A 24295-nucleotide genomic window follows, 5' to 3' on the forward strand; every position below is an offset into this window, starting at 1 on the left:
ATGAGGTTTTTCTGACTTGTTTTCATAGAAGAAAGGAAACCCACTTGCAGGTAGGAGGCTGAAAGGTCTGTGTCACAATACTGCTTTTAAAAATATGTTGGGGGGCTTCCCTGGTGGCGCAGTGGTTGTGAGTCCGCCTGCCAATGCGTGGGACACGGGTTTGTGCCCCAGTCCAGGAGGATCCCACATGCCGCAGAGCGGCTGGGCCCATGAGCCATGGCCGCTGAGCCTGCGCGTCCGGAGCCTGTGCTCCCCAAAGGGAGAGCCCGCAACAGTGAGAGGCCCGCATACCGAAAAAAAAAAAAAAAAAAAAAAAAAAAAATATATATATATATATATATATATATATATATATATATGTTGGGGTCTTCTGAAAAATATCAGATTTGGGGTTGTGGTCTCAAGTACCTCCTTATTCCAAATTTATAACAACAATAGACAAAATACAAATAGAAAAAATTTAACAAGTCTGGAAGTCATGGGGTGCCAATAAACACGGAAGATCAGAGATGGGAGTGAAACTAGGAAACTCCCCACTCAAAATAAGTCTGCCATCCAAAACTCTAAGTCACTGAGGAAACAGGCCATGGAAAGATGGTGACTAATCAGGAAATGAATGATCTCCAGACAGATTTTATTTTTAATCCAGTTGTTTGAAAAGGGTTTTAAAATGAGTACACACTTAAAGAAATAAGTATACACTTAAAGACATAAATGAAAGAATGATAATGATTTTAAAAATAAATTTCCAAGCAAAAGAAACAAAGAAAAGACAGGTCAACAAAACAAAAAAAAGCAGAACCCAGGAGAATTTGGGTCTTAATCATGTGGGAAAAAGAAAGCTCAAACTCACTCATCAGAATGCAAAAGGAAACTGTCCTGAGGTACAGTTTTTTAAAAGCTATTCAACTGGCAAAGATAAAAAGGTTGATAAAACACCATGTTGGCGAACAGGAGCAAATCTCATAAATTCCTAGTGGAAACTTAACTGGTAGAGTCTCCGCAGAGGACAAAGGCAACATTTAACAAAATTACAAACACACAGAGACTTTGACCTAGCAGTTCTTCCTCTGGCTGTGCATTCTTGCAGATGTACTCGTACCCTCAGAATAACTTCAGCACGTGCTTATTTACTAAACACTGTTTTCAGCATAAAGATGGTTATCAGGGTAAACTGTTCAGTGCACATTCGTACAATGAATTCCTAGGCAGACATGAAAGAAGGAGGAAGATCATCTCAAAGTGAGTCAGAAAAACTTCCAGGATATATTTTTTCCTAGTATGAATTAATTTATTATACTTGGCAGATTTTAGAATACATTTTTAAAAGATTAAAGACTCTTTGGAACTTTCATAAACCATTTACTGAGAGAGAAAAGTTACTACCCTAAAATCAAAGCTATTATTTACGTTTCTTCTTTTTTCCTCACCACCACCATTATCATGGTCACAAAGATATATCTTCACGTGAAAAAAGCAAGATGCAGAGCATGGTTCCTAGCAAGCTACCATTTACTTTCAACAAAGTGAAGAGATGAATAGACAGATAGATGGAGAGAGATAGATACACACATATATACACACATATATTTGTACATAAGTATATGTATTTTACATATGTATTTGTACATGCATACCATATCTTTGAAAGAAAATGGTCCCATGGATGCAAGGAGGGTGGAGAACTGATAACTACCAGGCAGAAGTGGGTTAAATAAGGCAACACTTTGCTATGTATCATTTTGTATCTTTTGAATTTGGGACCATTAGGTAAAAAATCAGGAATCTTGGGATTTCTTGGGATAGGTCTATACTTCACAGAGTTAAAAAGAAAATTAGTGGGACTTCCCCGGCGGTCCAGTGGTAAAGACTTTGCCTTCCAAGGCAGAGGGTGTAGGTTCGATCCCTGGACCAGGAGTTAAGATTCCACGTGCCTCATGGCCAAAAAACCAAAACACATTTTAAAAAGTAGCAATATTGTAGCAAATTCAATAAAGACTAAAAACAGTCCACATCAAAAAAATTAACCAAAAAAAAAAGAAAAGCAGTGAATTATATACTAGCATTTACAAATTTACCCTGAAATCAGCATAGCAAAGACAGAAAAACCAAAAAAGAGAAAAAAATCAAAAACAAATACAAAGGGACAGTCGAGCGCTATGGAGAATAAAACAATAGGAAGTCACAAATGTCAGCAGGTGGGCCATCATAAGAAAAGAGCCACAGAGGAGAAGCTTCAAGATGGCGGAATAGGGCTTCCCTGGTGGCTCAGTGGTTGAGAGTCCGCCTGCCAATGCAGGGGACACGGGTTCATGCCCTGGTCCCGGAAGATCCCACATGCCGCGGAGCAACTAAGCCCGTGCACCACAACTACTGAGCCCGTGTGCCTAGAGCCCGCGAGCCACAACTACTGAGCCTGCATGCCACAACTACTGAAGCCCAAGCGCCTAGAGCCCATGCCCAGCAACAAAAGAGGCCACCGTAATGAGAAGCCTGCGCACCACAACGAAGAGTAGTCCCCGCTCGACACAACTAGAGAAAGCCCTCAAGCAGCAACGAAGACCCAACGCAGCAAAAATAAATTTTAAAAAGTACTGAAGCAAACACAGTGAAACATTGATTTGTTGTAGCAGAATAGTGGGTACGGCGACTTCCCTGGCAGTCCAGTGGTTAAGAGTCTGCATTTCCACTGCAGGGGGCACGGGTTCGATCCTTGGTTGGGGAATGAAGATCCTACATGCCGTGAGGCATGGCCAAAAGAAAAAAAAAATTTAATAAAAAAAAATTGAGAACAGTGGGTATGGGTACCCTGGCATTTCCTGGTATGTTTGGGAGCTGCTGCCGTAAAACACTGTGATGTACACTAAGGATGTGTGCTGGCTGGTGGAGGGGGCCGCGTGCACCTGCTGTGTGGGGCTGGGCCATTGTGATGTGTCACAGAAGGTGATGCAACAGAAGAGCCTGAGGCATCTCAAGGTTTGTTCACTCGGTTTCCTCCTCGAAGGACAGCCACCTGAGAAGTAAGAAGACAAAACCCAAACCAACACAAAGCGCATTATGGATCGCATCACATTTTCCATCAAGTAGCAAAGAGACAGCGGACGGTGTTCCATCTACCAGCAATTTGTTCCTCGTGGGGAAAATGAGTGGGAGACCCAGGTCGAGGTGGGGTGCCTGGCTGTTCAGGGCTCCTTCTGAGGAGGCCAGCAGCGGCCCGGGCAGGAGCACTGTGCTCTCCGAGCAGGAAAACCCTGACGCCAGCGGGTACGTACCTGCAGGGGGGATTCCGTAAGATCTGGTGGTGTACGTGTCATGTGTCCTATGTGCTCTGTTCACCTGGAAAATAACCCTCCTTTATAGAGAAAGCCTCTGACGTTTCTCTGAATCCCAGTACTTTCTGTGGACTGCTGTCTTCTTTCTATGGCAGGGTTTTTAGGTTAATTACAGCAAGTGGGGGACAAGGGTTATAAAAGAGAAGACATTCTTTTTTAATGTCACTTTGGCAGCAGTGTGAAATTATGTGATTGTAACCTGCAGCATCTCCGGTCATTCGTCAGTGGCCTCTTGCCCGGTCTCTGTCGTGTGCAGGGTCCAGCGCTGAGCTTTACGACTCTGGACACAGAGGGCATTTGTTACGTCCTTGGGTGAGAATTGACTACACAGGCTGTTAGTGGGTACACATTTTGAGCTAATAACTGTCTCCTCTAGTTAGAGCACGTGAGGAGAGAGCAGGAAAGCCCCGGCCACTTGGGTGGCCCAAAGACCCAAGACCCTTCACCTGCCCCCTTGGAGCTGCCTGCTGGGAAAACAAAACAAAGAGTAATGAAGTAACGGTCCCCATGGTGACAGCTAAGGTTTAATCAAAAAGCTTAGTTAACCTTTGGTTAATGAGGTATGTGGTAATTTTCATTAAGCCAGTCCCTCGGGAGGGGTCCATGACCTGAGTAACTCTCTTTAGACAGTGGATCCCCCAGGTGACCAGTGAGATTTCAAGGGGTATGGTGGTTTTAAGAATGCACGTTCGGAGAAGAGGGCTGGGAAAACCTTCCTCTCTGTTGCTTTCAGCACATTCTCACCACCCTGGATGGACAATAGACATGATTGCTTTTCGTAGATGGATAAGCCACTTAAAGATTCTATATGGGGGAAATTAGGTGGCTCATTCTGTAGAGGAACAAAATTTGCCCCCCCCCCATAAAATATGTCTCTTTGGCATGAGGGTTCATTTAGGCCAATTATTTTGAAGAAACAGAAGACTCAGGAGGTTCTTTTTACCTTCCCCTTAGCTGTGTAAAGAACTGAGATAAAGGGACCGTCCCTGGAACAGAGCTATCAGCAGGGAGGGATGTCTGCAAAGAATTGGGGCAAGGGGTGGGGACCGGCAGGGCCCAGACATCAGAGTCCACTCTGTGTCCCACTGTCTCCGCTTTTATGTACCAGACACTTGCTTTTCCATCCCCATGTGAACTGCCTCCCTCCCCTCTGAAGTCCCAACCCTGACCTCCTCTTCTGCCTTTAGCTGAAGATGGTATTTGAGGTGAGGGTCTCAGCCATCTGGGCGAGCGACTCCGTTTTCCTGGCCTCCCTCACACGTACCTGTTATAAAACTTGTGTTTGCTTAATCTGTCTCAGGTCCATTTAATTCTTAGACCAGCCAGAGGAATCTAGGAGGGGAGAGGAAAATGTTTTCCTCCCTGAGGGTCCTGAGTCTATACTCCCCGCGGGGTCTGAGCTGCTTCGGGAGCCGTCAGGTTACAAGCCCAATGGACAGTACAGCTCAGGAGCAGATCCCTGAGGGAGTAAATCTGTCCATTTGGTCAACTAGCTCAAACGAATTCAGGAAACCTGCTTCCTGTCTGGTTCGCATAATGTTAAACAGCAACGTTACTTTCTGTGGCCTGGGGTTTTAGGTTAATTACAGCAAGTGGGGGACAAGGGTTATGAAAGAGAAAGACATTCTTTTTTAAAACATGCTCTTCGGCAGCAGTGTGACATTATGACTGTAGACTGCAGCCTCTCGAGTCATTCATTTGTCAGTGGCCTCTTGCCCCGTCTCTCTCATGAGCAGGGTGCAGCGCTATGAATGAAGCAGCTTCCAGACTTGAGGTCCCTTGCTCAGCCATTCTTCATTCGCCTGGAGCAGGGAATTCTGCCTTTCTGTTGATGGCAGCTAGCTCATAACAGGTCAAAACCCCAAACTCAAACTGCTCAAGGGACTTGCTGAAACGCAGGCCCAGCAGTGCCATAGGGGCGGGGCGGGCAGCAGGCCGCTGTGGCCAGACTGTGGGCACACGTCCGTCTCCAAGGGTCCGAGGGGCCTGGTCCCCATTTGCGTGGCCTGAGGAGGCTGAGGGCCGGCGGGGTCCTGGGCACCTGGCTTCCTCAGTGATGATGGCTGGGCAGGCCTGGGAACCTGGCCCTGAGGGCACAGCCAGCTGAGATTCCTCAGCGGGGCCTGGGCACCGGCAGGAAGACCCAGACTGTGTGCTGGATGAGCGCCCCCTGGCAGGGTGACCGACCCGCCCAGGGACCCCCGTCCCCTCAGCCATGGCCTGGACCTCGGAGGGCGAAAGTCAAGACGTGGGACCTGAACAAGTAAGATGTGGGGTGATGATGCCGCAAGGACGCGTGGAGAAGGAATTTGATGCCTGTCTTTCTCTTTATTGTCTACGACCTTTAAGAGCATTACACCTTTAGATAAAAACTTGCAGGACAGAGGATAACATTTGTTTTGATGGAGGTTTATAGGAACATTGTGACCTGACCTTCCCAGACAGCTGCGAGAACAAAGGCTCTGACACCAAGAAGCCTGCAGCAACCAACCTCGCCCATCCCCCGCCTTTCCTACGAAAGGGCTTAGCTGAAAGGCTTCAGGGAGTTCTGAGGTTTTAAGGCGTGAGCCACCCGTCTCCTTGATCGGCACTGAAATAAAACTTTCTCTGCTCCACGCTCCAACGTTTCTGTTTTGTCTGCCCTCACTGTGCATCGGGCACACAGACTTGCGTTCAGTAACAACGCCCCCTTTCCTAAGTTGAGACCCAGTGCCTCTCCTGCTACGTCAAGGTGCCATCTGTAATTAATGAGTGATTCATCTTTACCTAGTTTTTCGTACGTTTTAAATAGAAATTTCATTCTGCCACCTTAGAGTACTTTGCCCCAAAGCTCCTAGCCTTCTGTCTTAACGTGATTCGCCTATTTTAGCCATTTTCTTTTTTTTTTCTTTTTAAACAATCTTTAAAGTTGGATGTGGAAAGGTTATAACTGGGATCACATTGTAAAACTCTTTGGAAAAATCTACTGAGGCCGAATATGCACAGACTCTACCACCCAGCAGTTCCTCTCTTGGGAGTTCACCTAAATGAAATACACACGGTGTGTTCATCAAAAGCCACGGACAAGAGCGCTCACAGCAGCATCGTTTGTAAGACTGCAACGGTGTTGTGCATCACGGCCCCTAACGCCCACCAGCATCAGGATGGTACCCGTCTGTGTACTCACACAGTGGGGTACTCTGCAGTGATGAGAATGAAGGGGCTCCAGCCACGCAGCGTGAGGCCATGGATGGCTCGCAAACATTCAGAGGATCAGCCACACATATGTTCCGTTTACGATTCTTCCCAACCAGGAAGCCTACTCAGTGGGCACAGAGTCTGGGAGAAAGGTGCCCTTTAGGGGCGGGAAATGCAGGGTCTGATGGGGGCCCAGAGGGGCTGCTGACCAGCCGCTGTGCTCTCTCCTTGTTCTGGGTGAAGTTACATGGATACGTTCATTTTGTGAAGGTCCACCGAGCTGTGTGATGGTTTGTGCTCTTTTCTGTATGTATGTTGTACTTCAATAAAAAGTGGGGAAAAAGGTTAGGATTGCTTTCAAGAATTTTATCAGATAGTTGCTCATTGTCATAGTTCTTTAGCTTAATACCGAATTTCCACAGAATCAGACTCTGACTTTTCTTTTTTCTCTTTGGCTCACGCTACATTGCAGACCTCTAAGAAAACAGACCTCTGTTTTCTTCTTTATAAGCATTTATAGGCATAAAAACATGCAACAGCATGACAGCAATGTGTGTGAAAGAGAGGGGTATGTATGTATGTGTGAATATGTATATACACCAGCCTGAATCCTGTTTTCCCTCAATTTCACAGATAGTGGATTAGGAATTAAATTAACTCACATACTCAGCCTAGTCATGTTTCTTGACTTGGTTGTAGAGGTTAAAGTTCAAATTAAAGGTTAAGGGTGGTGTGTTGTTAAATTCTTTTTGCTGTTCTTCTTCTTTTTAGGTTAACTCGATCATGGAAGACTGTCACGAGTATGGTGTTTATACTGACATTTCTTCTTCTAGGTGAGTCTTCCTAAATAATGATCCTTGAAGCCATTTCACAGGATGTGTGTGGTGAGAGACATCACCGTGGAATGACTCACATTTGTAATAGATGCCACAGGAGCCTGGAAGTGACTGCACGCTCTTGAACCATTCCTTTTTTTTTTTTTTTTGTCTTTTATTTCTGATCGTAAAAGTAATATGGGCATCTTTGTGAAAACTTAGCAAGTACTTTATTTCTCTTAGAATCACAGTTTAAAATGAAAGAAGTTGCTGTGAAGTTAAGAATCCTTTATATTTTTATTGCAAACACATACAATTGACCTTTTCTAAATCTGGGTGACTCATCTTACGGGATTTTGACAACCAAAGGCTCTGGCTTATCATAGGATTCTTGAAGAAATGATGGAGCATGCAGTTTGCAGTTTTCTGACTGTAAATATCACCCATCGCAAACCCTAGCACACCGGAAAACTGCTCTGTGGTATGCAGACAACCTGAAGTGTAGACTGCCCATGAAAGAGTTCCACCCAGTTTCACCACGAAATGCTGTCTTACATGGCACTGGGGGCTATTTAGTTGGGACTGCATGCAGATACCTGGACCGAGGGCTCTGTGAAGCTTGCACCAGCCTTCCTTTAGCTGCATCTTAGTGCCCTGAGCACCCACCCCATCTCAGCAGACCTCTAGACTAGACTTTGAATATTCCAGTTCCTACCGAGAACTGCACGCTTCCTGGCTCTGCTGCTTCCAGCTGCCTGGTCTTCATCTCTCCTGATTTCAGTCTGTGAACCTCAGGGGGCCGCCCCCGCACCCCCGACCCCTTGCTGCTGCCCGCCCCTGACTCATGAACCCTCTGTGGTGAGATTTCCCACAGCTCCACCCTAGCCCCATGTACAGTGATCCACGTCTGCTCTTCTTGGGCTCCACCTCCCTGCCTGTGTCAGGAACACGCCATGTGAACGGTAGAACTACTTGGGCCCAGGATTTTCCTTGTTTTGGAAATGAATACCGTATATTCCTTTGATATCTTTTAAGATACATCTTCACAGTGCATGCAAACTTCTTCTTTGTCTTTCCCCACTGTAAGCTTGCCCACTTGCCCACAAAGGGGCCAGATCCATTTTAGACACCACTGATGTGTGAATGATTTCAATGGAATTAAAGTGGACTCAGATCCTTTTTTTTTTTTAATTGATTTTCGGCTGCGTTGGGTCTTCGTTGCTGTGCACGGGCTTTCTCTAGTTGCAGCGAGCAGGGGCTACTCTTCATTGCAGTGTGCAGGTTTCCCATTGCAGTGGCTTTTCTTGTTGTGGAGCACCGGCTCTAGAGCGCAGGCTCAATAGTTGTGGCACATGGGCTCAGTAGTTGTGGCTCATGGGCTCTAGAGCGCAGGCTCAGTAGTTGTGGCGCACGGGCTTAGTTGCTCTGCGGCATGTGGGATCTTCCCGGACCAGGGCTGGAACCTGTGTCCCCTGTATTGGCAGGTGGATTCTTAACCACTACGCCACCAGGGAAGCCCCTCAGATCCTTTTCTTTTATCTACTGGGGTGAAATCCACATAATATAAAACTAACCATTTAGAAGTGAACAGTTTAGTGGCATTGAGTGCATTCACAGTGTTGTACAACTACCACTTCTAATTCCGAAACATTTTCATCAACCCCAAAAGAAACCCCACACCCATGAATCAGTCACTCCCCATTCCCCCTCCCCTATCTCCTGGCAACCACCGATCTGCCTTCTGTTTCTAAGGATTAACATGCTCTGAATGTGTCATATAAACGGAACCATACAATGTATGACCATTTTTGTCTGGCTTCTTTCACTAAGCATCGTGTTTTTGAGGCCCATCCATGTTGTAGATGAATAAGTGCTTCATTCCTTGTTGTGGATGAATAACATTCCGTTGTATGAATAGACCACAGTTTGTTTATCCAGTCAACTATGGATGGGCACCCACTGCTTCCACCTTTCGGCTGTTGTGAATAGTGCTTCTATGAACATGTGCATAGATGTACTTGTTTGAATACGGTAAGTCCTCTACATACGAACCTTCACGTTGTGAACTTCCAAAGGTTTGAATGTGCGTTCACATGTCCAATCACATAACTTAGTTCGCATGTCTGGTGTACATTGTCATGCGTGTGCATCCTCTATAAGTGGTTGTGCTTTTGTGTACTACACAGTACTGTATAGAGTACTGTAGTACAGTAGCTTTATTTCTTGCCTGTTCCCTCGATGCCAGCCCCTGGGTGCCAGTTTTTGTACTGTACTGCTGTACTTTTCAAGGCACTGGACTGTAGAATTTAAAATGTTTTCTGTATTTTTTGTGTTTGTTTGTTTTTTATGTATCATTTGTGGGAAAAGTATTATAAGTATTTGGACTTATGAAAAACTTGGACTTACGAACTGGCTCTCAGAACAGAACTCGTTCACGTGTAGTGGACTTGCTGTACCTCTTTTCAATTCTTTGTGTTATATTCCTATTAGCAAATTGCTAGGGAGGAATTGCCAAACTCTTTTCCAGAGAAGCTGCACCATTTCACTTTCCCACCAGCAATGTACGATGGTCCCAGTTTCCACACATCCTCACCGACACTTGTTATTCTCCATTTTTTAGGATTGTAGCCATCCTGGTGGATGTGAAGTGCCGTCTCATTGTGGTTTTGATTTGCATTTCCCTAATGATTGATATTGACTAATATTGAGCCACTTTTTATGTGCTTGTTTGACATTTATATATCTTCTTTGGAGAAAGTCTCTTCTAGTCCTTTGCCCATTTGATTGGGCTTTTGTCTTTTTGTGGTTAAACTTGTAAGAGTCCTGTATATTAATATATTCTGGATATTAGACCCTTCTCAGATATATAATTTGCAGATATTTTCTTTCATTCAGTAGGTTGCCCTTTCACTTTTTGAGTAATGTCCTTTGATGCACAAAATGTTTTAATTTTAATGGTGTCATATCTAAGAATCCATTACTAAATTTTCAGTCATGACAATTTACTTCTATGTCTTTTCTGAGAGTTGTATGATTTTCGCTCTTATATTTAGCTCATTGATCCATTTTGAGTTAATTTTTGTATATAGCATGAAGTAGGGATCCAACTTCATTTTTTAGCAGTTATCTCAGCATCATTTGTTGAAAAGACTATTTTCCCCATTGAATGGTCTTGACACCCTTGTCAAAAAATTCAGTCAGCCATAGATGTATGGGCTTATTTCTGGATGTGAAATTCTATCCCATTGGTCTATATGTCTATCTTTATGCCTGGACCACATTGTTGGAATTTGACAGGGATTGCTTGGAATCTATAGACAGTTTCAGGTAGTATTGTCATCTTAACAATAGTAAGCATCCTGATTTATTTACATCTTTAAAAAATACCTTTCAGCATTCTTTTATAGTTTTCAGTTTGAGTTGTAAAATGTGTCTCCTGTAGGCAATATATAGTTGGATCATGTTTTTTTAATCCATTCTGGCAGTCTTTATTTTGATTGGAGAGTTTAATCCATTTACATGTAAAGTAATTACTGATAAGAAAAGAATTCCGCCATTTTCCTATTGTTTTCTCTGTCTTATACTTTGTTTGGTCCTCATTTTATTCATTATTACCTTTTGTGTTTAATTATTTTTTTTTGTTTTTTTTTTTCTTCGCTGTGCCGCACAGCATGTGGGATCCTAGTTCCCTGATAAGGGATCAAACCTGTGCCCCATGCAATGGAAGCACACAGTCTTAACCACTGGACCACCAGGGATGTCCCTGTAGTGTACTGTTTTGATTTTCTTCTCATTTTGTGGATATGTTTTAGAAGTTTTCATGGTGACTACCAGGGAGATTACAACTAACACTCTGAATTCATAAAATATAGCCTGAATTGGTACCAACATAACTTCAACAGCATATAAATACTCTGCTCCTATACAGCTACATCCCTTCCTCTTTTATGCTGTTGTCAAAAATTACACTCTTTTTTTTAACACCTTTATTAGAGTATAATTGCTTTACAATGGTGTGTTAGTTTCTGCTTTATAACAAAGTGAATCAGTTATACATATATATATGTTCCCATATCTCTTCGTTCTTGTGTCTCGCTCCTTCCCACCCTCCCCATCCCACCCCTCTAGGTGGTCACAAAGCACGGAGCTGATCTCCCTGTGCCATGAGGTTGCTTCCCACTAGCTATCTATTTTACATTTGGTAGTGTTTATATGTCCATGCCACTCTCTCACTTTGTCACATCTTACCCTTACCCCTCCCCATATCCTGAAGTCCATTCTCTAGTAGATGTGTGTCTTTATTCCCGTCTTACACCTAGGTTCTTCATGATCTTTTTTTTTTCCTTAGATTCCATATATGTGTTAGCATACGGTATTTCTTTTTCTCTTTCTGACTTACTTCACTCTGTATGACATACTCTAGATCCATCCACCTCACTACAAATGACTCAATTTCATTTCTTTTTATGGCTGAGTAATATTCCATTGTATATATGTGCCACATCTTCTTTATCCATTCATCCAATGAGGGACTCTTAGGTTGCTTCCATCTCCTGGTTATTGTAAATAGAGCTGCAATGAACATTTTGGTACATGACTTTTTTTGAATTATGGATTTCTCAGGGTATATGCCCAGTAGTGGGGTTGCTGGGTCGTATGGTAGTTCTATTTGTAGTTTTTTAAGGAACCTCCATACTGTTTTCCATAGTGGCTGTATCAATTTACATTCCCACCAGCAGTGCAAGAGTGTTGCCTTTTCTGCATACCCTCTCCAGCATTTATTGTTTCTAGATTTTTTGATGATGGCCATTCTGGCTGGTGTGAGATGATATCTCATTGTAGTTTTGCTTTGCATTTCTCTAATGATTAATGATGTTGAGCATTCTTTCATGTATTTGTTGGCAATTTGTATATCTTCTTTGGAGGAATGTCTATTTAGGTCTTCTGCCCATTTTTGGATTGGGTTGTTTGTTTTTTTGTTATTGAGCTGCATGAGCTGCTTGTAAATTTTGGAGATTAATCCTTTGTCGGTTGCTTCATTTGCAAATATTTTCTCCCATTCGGAGGATTGTCTTTTGGTCTTGTTTATGGTTTCCTTTGCTGCACAAAAGCATTTAAGTTTCATTAAGTCCCATTTGTTTATTTTTGCTTTTATTTCCATTTCTCTAGGAGGTGGGTCAAAAAGGATCTTGCTGTGATTTATGTCATAGAGTGTTCTGCCTATGTTTTCCTCTAAGAGTTTGGTAGTTTCTGGCCTTACATTTAGGTCTTTAATCCATTTTGAGCTTATTTTTGTGTATGGTGTTAGGGAGTGTTCTAATCTCATACTTTTACATGTACCTGTCCAGTTTTCACAGCACCACTTATTGAAGAGGCTGTCTTTTCTCCACTGTATATTCTTGCCTCCTTTATCAAAGATAAGGTGACCATAGGTGCGTGTGTTTATCTCTGGGCTTTCTGTCCTGTTCCATTGATCTATATTTCTATTTTTGTGCCAGTACCATACTGTCTTGATTACTGTAGCTTTGTAGTATAGTCTGAAGTCAGGGAGCCTGATTCCTCCAACTCCATTTTTTGTTCTCAAGATTGCTTTGGCTATTCGGGATCTATTGTGTTTCCATACAAATTGCGAAATTTTTTGTTCTAGTTCTGTGAAAAATGCCAGTGGTAGTTCGATAGCGATTGCATTGAATCTGTAGATTGCTTTGGGTAGTAGAGTCATTTTCACAATGCTGATTCTTCCAATCCAAGAACATTGTATATCTCTCCATCTATTTGTATTATCTTTAATTTCTTTCATCAGTGTCTTATAATTTTCTGCATGCAGGTCTTTTGTCTCCTTAGGTAGGTTTATTCCTAGATATTTTATTCTTTTTGTTGCAGTGGTAAATGGGAGAGTTTTCTTGATTTCATTTTCAGATTTTTCATCATTAGTGTATAGGAATGCCAGAGATTTCTGTGCATTAATTTTATATTCTGCTACTTTACCAAATTCATTGATTAGCTCTAGTAGTTTTCTGGTAGCATCTTTTGGATTCTCTATGTATAGTATCATGTCATCTGCAAACAGTGACAGCTTTACTTCTTCGTTTCCAATTTGGATTCCTTTTATTTCCTTTTCTTCTCTGATTGCTGTGGCTAAAACTTCCGAAACTATGTTGAATAAGATTGGTGAGAGTGGGTAACCTTGTCTTGTTCCTGAGCTTACAGGAAATGGTTTCACCATTTTTCACCATTGAGGATGATGTTGGCTGTGGGTTTTTCATATATGGCCTTTAATATGTTGAGGAAAGTTCCCTCTATACCTAGTTTCTGCAGGGTTTTTATCATAAATGGGTGTTGAATTTTGTTGAAAGCTTTCTCTGCATCTATTGAGATGATCATATGGTTTTTCTCCTTCGATTTGTTAATATGGTGTATCACATTGATTGATTTGCATTTATTGAAGAATCCTTGCATTCCTGGAATAAACCCCACTTGGTCATGGTCTATGATCCTTTTAATGTGCTGTTGGATTCTGTTTGCTAGTATTTTGCTGAGGATTTTTGCATCTATGTTCACCAGTGATATTGGCCTGTAATTTTCTTTCTTTGTGACATCTTTGTCTGTTTTTCATATCAGGGTGGTTGTGGCCTCATATTTTGTATCCACTAACATAGATCTATAATTATTTTTATGCATTTGTCTTTTTAATCATGCAGGAAATATAAAGAGTTACGAAGCCAAAATACAATAATACTGGCTTTTATATTTACTTATTAAAACTTATAGTTGCCTTTACTGGAGATATTGATTTTCTCCAGATGACATTGACTCTCTAGTGCCCTTTCACTTCGGCCTGAAGGAGTCCCTTTAGCATTTACTGTAGGGCAGGTATTCTGGCAATAACTTCTTCAGTTTTTGTTTTCTGGGAATGTCTTAATTTCCTCTTCATTTTGAAGGATAATTTGGGTGGATATAGAATTCTTGGTTGGCATGTTTTGTTTTTTTTTCCTTTCAGCATGTTAAATATGTCATCCCACCAACTTCTGGCTTCCATAGTTTCTGATAATATTCAGAGATCTGATAATATTCTTATTAAGGATTCCTTGTACTTGACAAGTAGTATTTATCTTGCTCTTTTCAAGATTCTCTGTCTTTGGACTTGAGGACACAGTGGGGAAGGGGAAGCTGGGATGAAGTGAGAGAGTAGCAATGACATATATACACTACCAAGGGTGGGAGGGAGGCTCAAGAGGGAGGGGATATGGGGATATATGTATACATATAGCTGATTTACTTTGTTGTACAGTAGAAACTAACACAACATTATAAAGCAATTATGCTCCAATGAAGATGTAAAAAAAATTTTTTAATTCTCTGTCTTTGACTTTTGACTGACTGATTATAGTGTGTCTTAGTATAAGTCTCCTTAAGTTTATCCTAGTTAGAGTTTGTTGAGCTTCTTGGATGTGTAGATTTATGCTTTTCATCAAATTGGGAAGTTTTCAGCTATTATTTATTCAGATATCTTTTGCTCTGTCTTCTTCTGGGACTCCCATAGTGTACATTGTTAAGTTTGAGGCTGTTTTGCAGGTCTCTCAAGCCCTGTGTACTTTCTTTATTCTTCTTTCTCCTCCTCATCATCATACTTGACAATTTCAATTGTTCTGTCTCTGAGTTCATTGATTCTCTCTTTTGCCTACTCACATCTGCTGTTGAGCCCTTTCAGTGAATTTTTTCTTTTCAGTTATTGTAGTTTTCAGCTCCAGAATTTGTATTTGGTTCCTTTTATAATTTTTCTATTGGTATTATCATTTTATTCATACTTCATTTCTTTGGTTTTCTTTAGTTCTTTGTCCATGGTTTCCTTCAGTTTTTGAGCATATTTAAGACAGATGTGTTATAAAGTTTTTGTCTAGTTAGTCCAATGTTTGGGCTTCCTCAGAGATGTCATGGCCAGTTTATGTCTTGAAATCTTTCAACAGACATTGCAGCCTCCCAGAAAACTGTTCTAGCCCAAGGGAGTGGGTAGAAACAAAGGTCAGCCTCTGCACCAGCTAATCAGGGGAACACTAGGCAGGTCAAAACTCAGAGTCACACTAGTTGAAGAACAATGTCTGTATTAGACCCCTGGCACAACATCTGCACCAGAAACATTGGCTGCCATCTGCACAGCCACTGCCACCATTCTGGGGAGTGGGAGATGGTAGGGCAGGTGAGCAATAATGCCGCACTGTTCTCTTTCCAAAACTAATCTGCCCTTTTCTTCAGTCCTCTGGTTGCTGTAAGTTTGAGATTAGATTTCAGAATCCCAATAAAGTTGGTCCTGTTAGTCTTTGCAAGCTTATGATTGTTTCAATGAAGGAACAAGTTCTTGAGCCCCTTATGCTGCCATTTAAAATTATTGTCACCCAAGAATCTGATATAGCTTCCCTGCTTAGAGAAATCTCTATTAACATATGTTGTCCGCAAAAATTCAATTAACAATCAGGTTAAGAAGGAAAAAGAGGAATTTTATTCAAGGCAAACTGAGGATTATATCTCAGGAGACAGACTCTCAGTAGTTCTGAGAACTGTTCCACCTGTTAGAAGTCGAAGGCACATATACATTTTTGAGACAAAAGCTCATACGTCAAAATGACATGCTGATATTTATATAAAGTTCACTCCCGTCTTTGAGGAACCCTGGATAATGTGTAATGCAGATGCACACTGCATATTAGGGAGGGAGGGAGGAGGCCCAAATGGACACAGAGAAAGAACTTAAATTTTTTTTTTGTCCTGCCTGAAAATATAAATTTTGTTTCATCAATGTAAAATATCTTATAACTGTTTCCAGATAAACTATTTAATCAAAGTCAATCTTTTCCTTAACAGGATTTAGAAATCACATGAGGCTTAAAGAAAAAGAGTTTCCTCAGAAATCCAGACAATTTTATGCTGTAATTGCAGAATATGGTTCACAGCTTTACAATTACCAGGTGATGTTTTGTTAAATCATTTTGTTTGTCACTCATTTAAAATCTAATACACTAGATTTGTGATTCATTACCCTTTCTTTCTTCCCTGTTTCTCCCTTTTGCAATGGCAATGTCTATCCTATGCTGCTATGTTTGAAAGCAGTTAATGTGTTTGATTTCACAGCCTCATAGCTGGAGGGGAATTTGCTTCAGGATGAATTGTACCTGGGGTCTCATCCATATCTGACTTGGATGACATTTAGTTGAGGCTTTGGACTTTAGACTTTTAAGTTGATGCTGGAATGAACAAAGACTTTTGAGCTGTTGGGATAAAATGGATGTATTTTGTATGCAAGAAGGCCATTAATTTGGGGGACCAGGGTTAGAATGTCACAGGCTGAATATTTATGTCCCCCCCCCAATTCATATGTTGAAACCTAACCCCAGGTATTAGGAGGTGGGGTCTTTGAGAAGTGATTAAGTCATGAGGGTGGAACCCCCATGATTGGGATTAGTGCCCGTTATAAAAAAGATAGCCCAGGGACTTCCCTGGCAGTCCAGTGGTTAAGATTCCACAGTCCCACTGCAGGGTATGTGGGTTCGATCCCTGGTCGGGAAACTAAGATCCTGCATGGCACATGGGTGGCCAAAAAATAAAAACAAAAAATAAAAAAAGATACCCCAGAGGGTTCCCTGCCCTCTCTCTGCCATGTGAGGACACAGTGAGGAGACACTGTCTATGAACAGGAAGTGGTTCTCACCAGATACCAAATCTGCTGGTGCCTTGATCTTGAATTTCTGTCTCCACAACTGTGATAAATAAACTTGTTATTTATAAGCCAACCAGTCTCTGGTATTCTGGAGCAGCCTGAACAAACTAAACCAGCACCCCAAGGGAAGCTTCAGCACATGGAAAATGGCAACTAACACTTCAGTTAACCACTGCCTGGAGCTGTGGACAGAATGGTCTCCCATCTGTCCTGAAGCTAGTTAGAGCAAAAGGGACTGAGCCTGAGATCAGACACTGGTGTCCTCTCTCTGGTGCACCCCAGCACTCCAGATGTTACCTCGTCTATCCTATGCTTTGGCCTCTGAAGATGAGAGAAAGGAGGAAGGACAAGAGCTTCGGTCAAGTCAACCACTGCTCCACAGAAAGAAGGGACAGACCAATGAACTCCATCCAGTCAGTGACCTTGGACCTGAGCTGGTGCCCTCTTCCCTGGAAGTTATAAGGTTTAAAATTAGATAACGTGTGGCAGTTTTGTTATAAAAAAAAAAAAGTACTGGCCACGTGAGGCATTTGTGAACACTTGCATCCAATTTGTCACAGCTCGAAGTATTGGAGCCACATTCTAAGGCATAAAGCTTTGGGTCTCAGTCGACATTACCTGTAAAAACAAAACAGTGCTCACCGAGGCAGTGCACATACAAAAAGTGGACCAGTACAGAGAAGATCAGCACGGCCCCTGAGCAAGGATGACTAGCAGATTCATAAAGGCTTCCATATTTTTAAGAGTAAAATAGTTAACAATGACTAACAAGGCTGTGGCCCTGCCCACAGCTGTTTCTCTGCCTTTTCTACTCAGCCCTGTCCTTTCTCAGGAGGCTGTTGATTCCACACCTGTCCAGTTGACTGCAGGTGCCAACTGGTCCTCCTTCAATGGGCATGTTTTGGGTCAGGCAGCAGGTGTTTCATCAGGAGCTCTGTTGGAGATGCTGTGCAGTCCTACTGAAGGCACTGGACATCTGTCCTAACCTTCCATGGGGCTCTGTACACCTGCCCGGAAGGAAGCTCCAGAAAGGTTCTTAGGAGCCCCAGCACCATTCTTATCACAGGACCCTCGTGGAAGGGATGGATCACCAGCCGTACCCAAAGCAGCCTCTGCTGCATCTTTGAGGTTTTCATTTTTCCCTGTGGATGCTGACCCATTTTTCACGTGTTATCTTCCTTTCCCAGTCCTTCTTTTCTCTTCACTTTCATTTCCTCACTTTTTTTTGGTCTGATGGCTTTTTATTTTTTAATTTATTACTTTATTTATTCTTGGCTGTGTTGGGTCTTTGTTGCTGTGCACGGGCTTTCTCTAGTTGCGGCAAGTGGGGGTTACTCTTCGTTCCAGTGTGCAGGCTTCTCATTGTGTTGGCTTCTCTTGTTGTGGAGCACGAGCTCTAGAGCACAGGCTCAGTAGTTGTGGCACACGGGCTTAGTAGTTGTGGCTCATGGGCTCTAGTGTGTAGGCTCAGTAGTTGTGGCTCGTGGGCTCTAGAGCGCAGGCTCAGTAGCTGTGGCACACAGGCTTAGCTGCTCCGCGGCATGTGGTATCTTCCCAGACCAGGGCTGGAACCTGTGTCCCCTGCATTGGCAGGCAGATTCTTAACCACTGTGCCACCAGGGAAGCCCTGGTCTGATGGCTTTTTATACTATATTTGCTCCTATAGTGGCAGCCACCTAAAATCCTTTTGGAAATGAGGCAAATAAAAATGCTTTTAAAAATCCAGAAAATGTTAGCTTTCAAAGAACTCTCAAATATATTTATCAGCAAATTAATGAAGGCATATTTTCTGTATGTTCTTTTAAGGTTAGAACAGAATAAAAGTAACAGAAGTGCAACACACTTCCTCTACCGACAGGAAACCTATTCAAACGGAAACTGAAAAACTAGAAATAAGAATTTCTCCCTACCAAAAATAAGCTCCCACATCCACATCCACATCAAAAGAAAAATGTTGAGGAGAGCCTATAAGAAATGAAATTGTCCACTAATGAGAACCTACCGTTTAGCACAGGGATCTCTACTCAGTGCTCTGTGGTGACCTAAATGGGAAGGAAATCCAAAAAAGAGGGGATATATGTATACATATACCTGATTCGGTTTGCTGCACAGTAGAAACTAACCGGACATTGTAAAACAACGATACTCCAGTAAAATATATATATTTTTTTTTTTGCGATACGCGGGCCTCTCACCGTTGTGGCCTCTCCCGTTGCGGAGCACAGGCTCCGGACGCGCAGGCTCAGCGGCCATGGCTCACGGGCCCAGCTGCTCCGCGGCATGTGGGATCCTCCCGGACCGGGGCACGAACCTGCCTCCCCTGCATCGGCAGGCGGACTCTCAACCACTGCGCCACCAGGGAAGCCCTCCAATAAAATATTTTTAAAAATTTAATTGCTCAGCAGAAAAACAAAAGCGAGATAATTGCTTACTGTGTGGCGTGCTGTGTTCCACTCCACTCCATTGTCAAACACCAGTGTGGATGAGACGTCCCTCCTGCCTTGCACCATTTTGGCAGAGCAAACTGATGGGAAGTCAGAGTCTTTGAAACAAAAAAGCAAACTTGTCCGTTTAGAAGGATGGAACATTATTTCCCAGATAACTCATGGTTGGTCACTGCAGTGGGTTGAAAGTGACCCCCGAGAAGCTATTTCATGGCCTGACCCCCAGAACCTGTGCATGGAACCTTTATTTGGAAAAAAGAGTCTCTGCAGATGTAATTAGGGCTCCTGAGATGAAGTCATCCTGGATTTCCCAGATGGGCCCTAAACCCATTGACACGTGTCACACAGCTGATAAGAGACACACAGAGGAGAAGCACCTAGGGGAGAAGGGCATGTGGGGACAGTGCAGCCACAGCAAGCCCGGGAGCCTCCAGAAGGTGGAAGAAGCAAGAAATGGAATCTCTCTTGAGCCTCAGAGGAAAGTACGGCCCTGCTGACACCCTGATCTCGGACTTCTGGCCTCTAGGGCTGTAAGAGAATCCACTTCTGTCATTTTAAGCTGCTGGGTTTGCAGCCATTGGTGGGGGAGCCTGGAACCCACGAGGTTCGTGGAACTTCGCACACAGAGGAGCTGGCAGAAGGAAGCTGGGTGGGCAGGGGCTGCAGCCTGGGAGCAGACCCTCTGTCCGCTGTCCCATGTGGACCTCCTCTGCCACGCCCCATGTGCATCCTAAATGGTAGCAACGTCGCCAGACTGGCGGGGCACCCCTGTTCAGACGTGAGACGGTCCTGTTGGGACACCCTGCCGGCATGAGGTAAGGGCCCGCAATGTGTTTGAGGGCATGCTAATGGAATCCAGCCATCGGCTTCCTTACAGAGAAAGGGGATGCCCCTCACTGTTTACAGGAACAAACCTCAGGTCTGGATGCCTCCACATCTCCTCTAAATATAACTATTTGCAGGAAGATGCAGGTGTCTTAGAGGCTGTGGGTCCCACTTGCCACACGTCTCTATCGAGGGTGGCAGTGTGATTTCCTTCCCCTTTACAAATAGAAAAAATAACTCCACCTGAGTAGGCAGGATTTGGAATGATTTTGTTTTGTTTTGTTTTGTTTTGTTTCTTTCAGGCCAGGCTTCGAATGCCAAAAGAGCAACTGGAACTTTTAAAGTGAGTGAGATGTTCTCATGTGTGGGACTTTCTGGTGTGGGTCCAAACACTGAAATGCTTTTGTAAAATTATAAAACTAATTTCTACTTCTGTGGATCATTCTTTAAGGAAATGTACACTGGGAGGTGCTTTCAATATTATTTATTATTGTTTTAAAAAAGGAAACAACCAAGATGAGAAAAACAGGTCGAAGGTTAAGCATGTGGAATGGAGAATTATGAAGCCATTAAAATAATTCTAAAATATGTTTACTGATCTGGGAAGTGCAGTGGGACACAAAATTATTTTGTAACAATGTTTTTGCATGAAATAAAAACTGTTACAAACACACCAAAATTTAAGTTTTTATTTCTTCAAAATTTTATATTGTTTCACAAATTGGGAGAAATACTAGATAAGTAGTGCTTCCATTTTTTTCAGCATAAAGAAATACCCATTGGCTTGACATTTTCTTATTCTTTCTAAAAACCTTCAAACTGTACAAGTAGCAGAGTCCATACTTGGAAAGTAAAATCTTGCACCCTGGAGCTGGTGAAAGGCAGCTGCCCCCCACCTCCACCCATGGCTGGATCCTCCAGCCCCACCCCCCCCCGCCTCGCACGCCCGAGGCTGGTCCACAGAGTCTCAGGGCTTGTCTGAGAATCTCCAGCTCCGCATCCCACTCAAAGTACAAGGTGTTCCCCATCCTAAGGAGGTGAGAGGGGGATTTAAGATCCACACTGTGAGATCACCCAGCTCAGGTCAGGGTGGCTGCACTCACCAAGGGAGGGATGGGCCGTGCCTACACAGAGCACGCCCCAAGCCCTGGGATGTCCGCAGGACAGCTTCCCTGAAAGCCTTTGCTTTTCACATGTGGGGAAGGGCGGTGCTTTAGACGAAGGGGCATCTCCTGAGCGCCCCTCACTTGGGGTTTCTCTCTTCTGCAACGTAAAGCACCTCTTTGTTTTGCTGGCCCTGAAGCCCAGCTCTGGGGGCCGGCAGGGAGCCCACAGCTTCCTCCTTTCACAGTGAGGGTCTCCATTCACAGGAAGGAAAGCCAGACCTTGGAAAACAACTTACGCGAAATTCTATTTTTAATTGAAGAAATAGACGTTCTGAAGGCCTTACTTAGTGATATACAGGATGGTCTGCACAGTTACAGCTGGACAGCAGATGGAGACTCCGCTGAAGGCTGGGACCACACTGAAGTTGTGGACGAGGTGATGTGGGCATTGGCAGGGAGGCGGGGCTCGTCCGACCTTCAGTTGTCACATCCACAGCTTATGTGAGTGGGGAATGGAGCGATAGCTGGGCTGTGGTCTCTTGAAAATTCTTCCCTGGCAGTAGCTTACATTCACTAAAGCTTGCCCCTGGAAACACACTTTTTCATAATTGCTGTGTCACAGGGAAGATTTTGTATTTCAAGAAAACTGACTTCCCACCCAAATAAGTAACTGATTCTGTCTTATTTTGCAGTTAAAAACGAAAGAAGACAAACAAAAGCTCATTCAGAAATGACAGTCTCTGAAAGTCCATACACAAATACTCATATAGTAAAATATTTTTATTCAGGGACCTAAAGCTCGTGTATTTGACCTACTTAGCACCAGGTCGGGCAACATTATGATGAAGACCAATGAGATTGGTTTTGCCTCTTCTCCCCCCTTATTAGCACTAGCTTCTTTCCTTTCCTTAGGTTCTGCTTTTTGAAAGACACAGAAAGCTGACACTGACCACCACTGCCTCAAGGCCCCCACTGCCACGGCCCTGGGACAAAGTGCTTCCTCAGTTAGAACTCAGACTGTTATGTTCTCTCAGGACACTTGCTTTTCTAGACTCAGAACATCCTCAAGAACCCAATATTAATCCAAATGATGAATAATTTCTCACACAAGCAATCATGTACTCTATGTAAACTGCCTTGATCCCCAAATACCTACAGGGAGTTCCCTGGCGGTCCAGTGGTTAGGAATCTGCGCTTCCACTGCAGGGGGCACAGGTTCGATCTTGGGTTGGGGAACTAAGATCCCGCAAGCTTCAAAAAAAAAAATATATATATATATATATATATTTAACCAAATATTTACAGAACATTCAAGCCTTTATTACTAAGCAGAGACACTATAAGGGGCACCCAGCAGGTCACACGCATCCACATTTGACTGCCCCTCCATGACAGCGTGATGGAGTAGTTGTCAGGCCTTCAGAAGGGGCTTGAGTCCAGCCTTGCTCTGTGGCCTTGGTGAACGGCCGAACATCGCAGGTTAGATAACTCAGCTGCCTGAGAAACACCGAGCCCACTGACCTGGGAAGGTGATGTTAAGAATCTGTATGCGGTGCTGGGCTCCATCTGCAGCTTGGTCAATGTTCAGTGTTGTTATCATTTTGCAGATTAGGGAATTTGGGTCCAAATCAACAAAGTAAATTGTCAAAACTCAAGCAGTTGACAGAGATTGTTAACAGGAAACTCTTTTTAAAATTTGTACAGGAAATGTCAAACTTGGTAAATTATGTACTTAAAAAGTGGAGAGGAGATCAAGTCCAGATGGCCGATTATGCCCTTAAGTCTGCAGGTGAGTGAAGGAGTGACAAGGCCAGTATAAAAAGTCGAGGCTTCAAAAGCATCTATGTCCTCTGTGTTACTTTATCTGGTGTTTATCTATCTGGTAACTGGAGAGGGAGGAAAAACTAACAAACCTAGACAATGAAGAGGAGAATAGAAATGGTTGTGAGTGCAGATGTGTGGGTAAAAGCACCACAGAGAAAGTGCGCCTGCCACAGGGAGGCTGGGGATGCATCACAAACGTTACAACATTCTATCCTCCATATACTAAAACGACTACTAATGACTAATCTAAATGCATTATTAGTGATTAAGTGATAGTGTCTCAAGACTGTATAGAATGTTCTTAGTATCCTCCAAAAATATATTCTTAAGTGCTTAGGCTGTGAATCGTTAATCTTAATATTGCCTAGAAGCCCCTGCCTGTGGCAGTGTATGACCATGTGCTCAGTGAAGCATTGTGGGGGGGGGGGGGGTGGGAGGGAGGAGGGGGAAAGGATGCAAGAGAAAGAGGGGGGAAATACAAAGCACACAGAGGAGCGCTAATTTTTATCAAGTGACAAAAGTCAAACTAATATTGCAGAAATAAATTTGTGTCCTGCACGGAGCAGAGAACATTTGAACCAGCATGATTATTAGTCGTGTGTGTGTGTGTGTGTGTGTGTGTGTGCGCGCGTGCGCACGCGTGTGTGTGTGTGTTGAGAGACAGAGCAAGAGGACAGACGTCTGACTTTGAATTCCCTGAAGCCTGAGAGGCATGAGCTTAAATAAGGTGGGAAGGTAACTCACAGCATGCTTTTTTTGTTTGTTTCCTTGGGCATAAATTTATTTATTTATTTTTGGCTGCATTGGGTCTTCGTTGCTGTGCACAGGTTTTCTCTAGTTGCGGCGAGCGGGGTCTACTCTTCGTTGCTGTGTGCGGGCTTCTCATTGCGGTGGCTTCTCTTGTTGTGGAGCATGGGCTCTAGGTGCGTGGGCTTCAGTAGTTGTGGCACGTGGGCTCAGTAGTTGTGGTTCACGGGCTCTGGAGCTCAGGCTCAGTTGTTATGGTGCATGGGCTTAGTTGCTCCGTGGCATGTGGGATCCTCCGGGACCAGGGCTCGAA

At 43.4% G+C, this 24295-nt stretch overlaps 1 protein-coding gene and 1 non-coding gene across 2 annotated transcripts in view; both read left to right on the forward strand.

The window, feature by feature from the left end:
* Positions 1–3142: 3142 nt before the first annotated feature.
* SUN3 (Sad1 and UNC84 domain containing 3) overlaps positions 3143–24295 on the forward strand; it is a 40298-nt gene continuing 19145 nt past the window's right edge. Inside the window, exons 1-6 of the mRNA XM_032643557.1 lie at positions 3143–3264; positions 7281–7342; positions 16184–16287; positions 20608–20648; positions 21676–21847; positions 23116–23200. Of these exons, the coding sequence (XP_032499448.1) occupies positions 3143–3264; positions 7281–7342; positions 16184–16287; positions 20608–20648; positions 21676–21847; positions 23116–23200 (586 nt within the window). The remainder of the gene's footprint in view (positions 3265–7280; positions 7343–16183; positions 16288–20607; positions 20649–21675; positions 21848–23115; positions 23201–24295) is intronic.
* On the forward strand, positions 17671–17777 carry LOC116759960. The gene has a single exon (XR_004351616.1). It is a non-coding gene; the product is annotated as a U6 spliceosomal RNA (small nuclear RNA).

The sequence above is a fragment of the Phocoena sinus genome, chromosome 9, assembly GCF_008692025.1.
Source record: "Phocoena sinus isolate mPhoSin1 chromosome 9, mPhoSin1.pri, whole genome shotgun sequence".
NCBI classification, from domain to species: domain Eukaryota; kingdom Metazoa; phylum Chordata; class Mammalia; order Artiodactyla; family Phocoenidae; genus Phocoena; species Phocoena sinus.